The sequence below is a fragment of the Chaetura pelagica genome, unplaced genomic scaffold (genome assembly GCF_000747805.2).
Source record: "Chaetura pelagica isolate M959 unplaced genomic scaffold, ChaPel_1.0 scaffold433, whole genome shotgun sequence".
Taxonomy (NCBI): Eukaryota; Metazoa; Chordata; class Aves; order Apodiformes; family Apodidae; genus Chaetura; species Chaetura pelagica.
The window spans coordinates 741,284-749,829 of NW_009952574.1; the positions used below are offsets into that span (position 1 = coordinate 741,284).

General features: G+C 46.4%; 1 protein-coding gene across 1 annotated transcript; it reads left to right on the plus strand.

Moving 5' to 3' along the window:
* Positions 1–599: 599 nt before the first annotated feature.
* On the plus strand, positions 600–4,673 carry TCEANC2 (transcription elongation factor A (SII) N-terminal and central domain containing 2). Its single transcript, XM_009993594.1, has 4 exons — positions 600–617; positions 987–1,128; positions 2,438–2,631; positions 4,485–4,673. Exons 1-4 carry the CDS (start codon positions 600–602, stop codon positions 4,671–4,673), a joined length of 543 nt encoding a protein of 180 aa, XP_009991896.1.
* Positions 4,674–8,546: the final 3,873 nt, after the last annotated feature.

Sequence of the window (8,546 nt, forward strand, 5' to 3'; positions counted from 1 at the left end):
TGCCTTGGAAGGGAGATGGGTCATAGCTATGGGGACAGACTTTTTAGCAGGGGCCGTAGTAGTTGTAAATTGGAAGGGGGTAAATTTAGACTAGATGTCAGGAAGACGTTTTTTTACATTGAGGGTGGTGAAACGCTGGCCCAGGTTGCCCAGAGAGGTGATAGAAGCGCTGGGTCAGCCTGGATGGGGCTCTGGGCAACCTCATCCCGTGGAAGATGTCCCTGCTCACAGCAGGGTTACTGGCCTGTATAACCTTTAAAGGCCCCTTCCAACCTGAACCATTCTATGATTCTAATAGCTTCGTTCCTGCCTCTTTGGTGAGGTGTAGGGTCAGGCTGGGCACACAGTTTGGGTACAGGCAGGTGACAGCACCAGCTGCAGTGCTGCCAGCCAGCTCACTTCTCTCCCCAGCAAGGAGAGCCCTTCAGTTGTTTGCATGGTGGTCCTGCACAGGACCTGTGTGAGACCTTCTGCCACCTGACTGTAGAAACAGAGCAGAAAGACATTTACTGCACCAAAGAGCTTATTAATCTGTAGGCAGAATGCAAAAGAATGGTGCACAAAGCACCCCTGTCTGACCATCGCTGAATCTTTGCAAGATGCCTCACATCCAGAGTGTATGTGCTGTTTGCAGCCTGTTCTGTCAAGGTCTGTGGCAAAAACAGGGTGAGAAGCACTGCATATGCCCAGTGTACTTGAGTATGAGAGATGTTAATACAGTGGGCTCCTTCAAAACACTTAGAGCAGACGTTTGCTGTTTTGTGCTCAAAGTTTGGCAAACCAAGGTCAACACTTGGCTTTGCTTTCTAGTTACTTTGGTCATGATTTGCAGTAGGCAAACACCCATCACACCAGGCCATCATACATTCTGGTTCATACCATAATCAATAATTCTCGTGTTGATAACAGCCCCTTTAGCTGAGATGAAACCAGGGTCCTTATTCATAATAATATTCTGCTTTGGTAATGGCCTTTCTCTTTTCCAGAGAGTTGTGGTTGTGGAAGACATCAAACGATGGAAGTCTGTGCTTGAGCTTCCTGGGCAACCAAAAGAGAATCTGATTGAAGCTTTGGAGGAGCTGAAGAAGAAAATACCTTCCAAGGAAGTGTTACTTTCAACCAAAATAGGTACATCTTGTCTGATCTAGGCTGTCAGCATTAGGCTGTCTCGTGTCTGCTTGGCTTGTCAGTACAAAAGGGACTAGCTTGCGGGTTTTTTCAGAAATTAGCGTAGCTGCCAATAAAAAATGGTTGATATCCAGCCTGCACTGTACTGAACAAGTCAGCTATCCTCTAATTCCTGCCAGGTTGCCTGCTAATTCCCAAGTTCTGCATCACCCCTTCTCTGGTCTAATTTTTTAAGAGCTCTTCTTGGGCACCTGCCTGTCTTTTTTTCCTTCTCCTGCTGTCAGGGGCATGGCAGGATGCTCTCATGCCATCCAACACGTGCCTCACCTGTTTGACCTGCCTGAATCCTTTGAATATGTGAGAAATTCTCCTCACATTGTCCCTGAACTTGTGCTTTCTCACACTAAGAAATCTGCAGCAGATGGGCAGCTCCGTGCAAATGACCCAGCCTGGTGCCTGCCTATTTTTCCATAGGACTTGGGGGAGGGATAATGTGACCACATGGTCCCTTCCTCTTCTGTCTACTGAGGGCATCCTGGCATAAGCGACAGTCGTGCCGGCCTTTGTTTGCCATTAGAGCAGCTGGATCTCTATTCAAGGAGCCCCCTTTGCCTTAGAAAAGGAGGTGCGATCTGTCCCTTTTCCCTGCCGTCCGAATTGTCATTTCCCTCGCTGTGTTGAGCTTATTCACTCTGCCTTATTCCCGAGATTTTTCCCAGTGCCTGCCTGAAGGCGGCTGGGCTGGGAAAAGCCACCGAAGCCTAACAGTGACATCTCCTGGCCAACAGCGTAGTGGTCAGAGAGAAACACCCCGCTGGAGGAAGGTCCCTTTTGTCCCCTCTGAGAGGAAAGCCCCTTGGCGCTGGCAGGCCCTCAGGTGCTCAGAGTCACCTGGTGCCTGCATCTTGAAATGCTACAGCCACCAGCAGCAACACCTGCTGCCTTAGAGGCCTTTTCTGTTTAAAACCAGCCTTCTCTGTAGACCAACCTGACAAGGTTTCACCAGATCTAGTATCTGTGTGGAAAATTAATGCAGCCCTGGATTGCACAAGTGTCTCTTCACACCTTGGTGACTCAGGAAGGCAATTTTTACGTGTCGATTCCTTGCTAATTGCCCAGGCGAGTGTCACTGACAGGTCAAGGAGTAAGAACTTCAGGCTGAATTCCTAATGATTTTATGTTCATACTTGTGTCAAGGCTCTAGTTGTTTTGCTGACACTGAATTGAGGGTGTGGTGGCTGCTTGAGCAGCAGTGTGAGGTGCCTGGCGCCCACCTACCCCAGCTGAAGGGGCTGTCGCTGTTTCCCAGGTCACACGGTGAACAAGATGCGCAAACACGCCGATCCCGCGGTGGCCAGCCTGGCCAGGGACGTCTACACAGAGTGGAGAACTTTCATCAGAGACCATTCAAACAAGCCCTCAATCGTGGTTAGGAGTGACCCCAAGACCGAGGCCTTCCGCAGGAACGCGCGGAAGCTGCTCTGTGAAGCCCTGGATCTGGAGGTGCTGTTCAAATCCACGTGTCTTTGGCTCTAAGAGTTTTTCTTGTAGGAACAAGTTAAACCTTTTTTTCAGCCACAGCTGCTGGGAAGCTGGTCCTGCCCCCACTCTGCAGGCAGGACCAGATTCTCTATTTTCAGTGATTTGCTGCATGCCCCTATTTACAAGTAGCTTTGTTTTCAAGGTAGATGATAATTTTTTGGTTGTTAACCAAGTAAACATGCTAACTGGGAGGTGTATTTGCTGCCATTGACATAACCAGCCAACAAAACAGTTATGTATCTACTGCAGTTGGGCTGTAGGAACGGAGAAGGAAGCTAATAGAACATGAAGTTTTTCTTGCTACTTAACAGCTGTGAAAGCAGCGCTGGGACCTTTTGGATGTTTCATATTTAAGTAATTAAACATTTGTAAATTTAAATCTATTGCAAAAACATAGAGGCAAGGTTGACAGTTTATAAAGTGGTGATAAATACCAGATCCCTCAGGTATCTGTAAGTAAATGAAATGGGCTTTGCTGTAAGGCTTAATGACTAGTTTGCTTGGTCTATGAAATGCCATAATAATTATCCTTTTTAATTTATTCATTAATTATCCTTTAAATGGCAAGTCAAGTGATAAGCACTCAAGAGTTACAAAGCAATGCATTTGCTAGCTATGAGAACAACCTCTCCCAACTTCCAGTCCATCTGGACTGAGGCAGCACAAAAGGTTGGTTTGCTGTGGGAATGTCTCAGAAAGGTGGGAGCTCACTTTTGCCAGGCTGCTGGGTCAAGCCTAGTTCTTGGAAAGCACATCTATAGCATGCTGGTAAGATTGGTAGGAGAGTCTGAGCCTCTGGAATATAAAGGTTATGGTACCATCTTAAAACAAGTAGTATTGGGTAAAGTAGACTCCCCTCTGGACAGCACTGACCTGAAAGTATAGTGAGAAAAACGATCTTTCTGGTTTGCAGCCACCACTGAATGTGTAAGTGGAGCTTCCAGCAGCAAATTAACAGCATGAATGGGCAGGGGAGCCACAGAGGACCAGCAAATGGGGAGAAGGAGCACCTGAGAAGCTGGAAAAAAGGAAGAGGGAGGGTGGAGCTGATTGGATCTAAGGGGCTTCTAGTGCTAACCAACAGAAGGGCAATTTAGTGATGGGTAGCAAAACCAGAATGGGCAGAGGACTTGGAGGAATACTGTTTGGTATGCTGGAATCTTCTGCATGCAAAACATGGGAGATTCCCCATCACAAAAGGCAGGAATGAAATTAAAACAATTTCTTGATGGGTGGGGGATTTTTTTCCTAAGCTGAGCTAAATTACAGGTTTTGGCACACATTGGAGCAATAACTCCATAATTAACATTTAGCAAATCCCTTTCTGCGTTCTTAATTACACCTCTTTCTACACACAGAGAGCCCACATTTCCCTTTATAGCATCAGGCAGAGTTGCCAAGTATTTGGCATGTCTTCGAGTTGCTGTTGGAATCAGGTTTAAAATAGTATCCAAGGTACCTTCTATCAGCAAGATCAAAAGTGATCTTTATGGAGACACTACAACATAGCTTATAATTGCAGATGAGCTTGATACCCAAAGCTGGTTGCAGATTAGTTTCCTGTTGTGATAGCAAAGTACTGCAACCCAGCTGGAGATGGGAATATGTTCCCTGCTACTGACCATGTTCCCTTTTTCCTTAATTGCTAGGGTGGAATTAAATTGCTCTTCCTGTTACACTTTTGATGGGAAGTAGCTTTCCTTGAACCTAAGCTGATTAACGAAGAAACACTGGAAAGCACCAACCTCCAATCTCAATCAGTTGGTCTCCTTATTAAAAGGTAAAGATCTAATGTTATACTTTGCTGTTTTCAGGCTGATCACCCACTGGCTGAAAACATGGAGCGAGAAGCTTTTCATCTCTCTTCCCGCCTCGTCAGCGCCTCGTACCGCAGAACCGTGCGAGCTCTTGTCTTCTCGTTAAAGCACAAACCTGAAACCCGAGCAGAAGTCAAGGCTGGCACACTCACCGTCCCTGCCTTTGTACAGAGCCATAAAAAGTGAGGTGTCGTGCTTGATCCTGAGTGAGAACTTCTTGTGCCTGCATCTCTGCGGAGCTGGGAGCCCTTCCTGCCGCGCGGGGAGGGTGGAAGTGCTGACAGTGTGACTCCCTTGGCACCACTCTGTGAGCAGGGCTGCTGGAGACAAGGAGTACTAATGATGAAAGGGGTGCTGTAAATCTGGCTTGGTGGAAATCCATGTGGGCTTGTTGCAAGAAGGTGTCTTCTCCTCTGCTGTATATTTTTGTGCTACAAAAGCTATCCTTGCTCACTCACCTGTTTCTCACTTCTTCCCAGTCTGTCATACCTCAGTTTAGCTTGGTCCCTGAGGTGGATCTTCAGGTGTAATCAGCTGAATAACATAAAGGAGCAGCTCTCTGCTCATAGGAAATACTGGGAATTGAGGGTAATTGGTCCACTGGAGGAGATTCCTAGCGGATAACTGCAAACTTGTAGTTAACCCTAAATCAGCCATGTCTGCTGCAGCTGGGCCTTGTCTGTGGCAAGAGCTGTTTTGCTAAGACAGGAGATTTGCCTTTGCTGCATTCCAGAGATGGATGCAAATGAGTTTCAGTAACTTGCTATCCACCATTCCACAGGCTCAGTCATCCTGTGGTTGTGGGCATTTTCTAAAGCCTTGGCATGAATATTAAAATGCCTTGGAGTACAGGTGCTAATTCCTCTGGTGTATAGTGAGCAGCTCACTCAGACTTTCATACCTCACTCATTTAAACGTGGTGCTTGTTCTTCCTGCAAGGTGAAAAAAACACTCAAATTGAATTTTCTAAATAAAACTAGGTTATAAGCAAAATACTACTTTTAAAGGCTTTTTTTTTTCTTCAAAAGGAACATGGTTCAGAATAATTGCATGAACAAACTTAAACAACAAACTATTGTTTAATTCCTTCTAGTTATTAAAAACTGGAAAAATTCTCATACTTGCTCTGGTTCCTTTAGTGCCACAAGTCATCTTGTTCTCCAGAAGCTGTTATTAAAGCTGTGACAGGCACAGTGTTTCTCTAGGTAGGTGATAAAGTGCTCTCTGTTCTGTGTGTGTACATACACCAGGGACTGCTCACAATCATTTTCCGAGTTACCAGGGTAGACAGAAGCAAGTAGGGGGATGAGTGAAACCTGCCTGTTCACAGTCATGGGAATTGGAGTCTAATACACCACAAGGAAGTGTCTTCTGATCAGTTGTGGTCAGCACTTACTTTAGAAGAGTCACTAAGGGACAAATAATGCAGCAGGAAAACTGAAATGGTCTTCATCCTAAACCAGGACTGGGTGTCATGATGATGACCTGCTAAATACTTGTCTTCTCTGAATGCTAAAAGCTAAGGAAACACTCAGACTTTACCTCAGGTGTTGAACTCCCTAAGTTTCATTAGACAATGGCAGGTTCTCTTAAGAATTTTAAATTTTGAAAAGAAATTAAAAGTGAATAATAATAGTAATAGTCCTGTTTTGTTTGGGTCAGTGCAAGGCCATTTTTTTTCTGTCCAGTCCCTTCAAACAGTTGGCTTTTCTGCACACAGGGGTGCTCTGTGCAACACAGACATGTCATTTGCAGAAAGTTAAGATTAGGGGTGTTTGAAACAGCATGAGACAAACTCATGGATATGTGTGTGGTGACTATATGGATAAAACATCAATAAAGACTTAACACCTGTTGACCAGGCTGTAGCAAGAGATGTGAAAGCCCTCAATTTATTTCTTACAAGTAATCAGCTCCATTTCCCACTTAAATAACTTCAAACTGCACAGCTGTAATTGAATTCACATATCCTGCAGTGTCATGGAAGGGGTTCAGGATCAATGAATGACCTAAGTTTGTCTTCCAGAGCTGCAATGCCAAGACTTGCAGTATTTCTTTTTCAGACTTCTGCTCCTGGTGCTGGGCTGTGTTTTCTCTGCTTAGGTAATGTGTGAAGAGCAAAAATCCTGAAAAATTAAGAACTTCTGGTTCAAATGAAAACCTGGCCAGAGAAGTTTCCCACACAGGTCAGATACTGTCAGAGAACTCCAAACACAGGGCAGGTTGATACCATGCTGTGTGTTGGGGTGCAAGACTCTTCTAGGAATCACTCAAATTGTTTGAGATGCTGAGGACAATCACTGTCTGAATGGGAACCCCTTTATGGTGATGACAGTTCTACTCTGAATTTCTGCATTAAAAGAGAAGGTCTGGAAAGCCCAAGCACCTGACCCCTCGAGAGCACATCGCTCCCAAGCACTGGAATGTCTTACCTGTTCTAGTTTGCCTGTGGCAAACCCACTCACAGGAGGTCCTGCAGAACCCTCACCAGCTCGGGTTCCCCACCACATTGGGCTGGGGGAAGAAGGGACCTCTCATGCACACTCAAGGTTGGCTTCACTAGCCCAGGGATGCATTGCTCCTAAATTCTGCTCTTTCTTCTCGGGTTCAGCCACAGGGTACCAGTAAGACATGTTACAAAGGCAGGGACTCTCCACAAGCTCCTGTCTTCACGCTGGGGAAATCCTTTTAATCTAAAAGAGAGGATGAAAGGGCTGAGCAGTGCCTCCCTTGTGCTAGTTCTCTCTGGCATGGTGCCTTTGAAATAGCTGGTTCCCTTTTTACAGGAGAAACATTAAATGAAGGAGGCACCCAATCTAGAGAAAAGGTTCTTTTTTCCTTTTTCTTATCAGGTTAAACCCAGCCCACAGACTTCTTTCAGTGAAAGACTAGATAAAGCTGATGGACCTATAGAGACCTGCTGCACCTAGCAAAGAGGGAAGGGAAGCACCTCCTGGGGTTGAGTCATGTCACCTGCTCTCTTTCCCAGCCTGTGCTGATGGCCCTTGGGGAGTACAGGGTGGGCTCAGGACAGCACCAGGAGAGATGGAAAGGGAAATTCATCCCTGTAAGAGCTGACTTCTGAGGAGCAAGTTTGGAAAGGCACCAAAAACCAGCATGTTCTGTTCCCCACCAGCAGGCACAGCTCAGGAGAGCTGCCACAAATCACTTGGGCAAAAGAAGATGGGAGGGGACAAGACCCTCCCTGTCCTTTGGAAAAGAAAGTGCACAACAGCTCGCCATTTTTCATCTTTTCAGAGGCTCTTCAAAGGCTTCTCCACAAAGAATCTAAACTTTCAGATGTCCTTTGCTTCCCTGGCAGCCCTGTAACACGGAGGGTTTGCTAGGCTGACCCTGAATTAAGAGACATTAAGGCAAGGAGCAGCAGCCTCACGTACTTTTTGGAGCCCTAATCATCTGCAAGAGGCTCCAGGAACTTTCCCCCCAGGGTATGTTTGTGCATGATGGGGCTGGAGCAGAGGAGGCATGGATGGAGGAAAGCAGAGGAGGCAGAGGGTTGGAAACCCGCTGGGGAGTTCCCCAGCCTGCCCAGCTGCAGCCTCAGACCTTGCTCCTCCATGCAGAGCAACTCCGGCAGTTTTAAAGTGTTTTCATGCTAATGAGCAAGCCTTCCCATCGCAGAGGTGATGTTGTGGAGGATCCCACAAGGGCTGCAGAGCCCTCCTGTCCGAACTAATGTTCAAACACCCCTCTGCACAGGAGCTGACATTGGAGTGTCCCCCTTGTTCAGCTGGATGTACTGGCATTTCGCAGGGGGGGAAACTGAGGCACAAAGGGACCCTGACATGCCACAGGATGCTGAAAAGGGAAGCCTGGGATACTCTGTAATTAATGATGCTCTAATTCTTCTGCTGGCAGCCCACTGAACAACCTCCACGGTCTCTGTCAATTAGACTAGATTATGGGATAATCCTTGCTAATTACACATTATTATACAGCAACCAGTTGTCTCCGTGTAAGGGGTGCTCCTATAAGGGACAAACACTGCTCCTCCAGCACAGCCAACCCAATGACAAAAAACAAGCCCAAACCATTCCT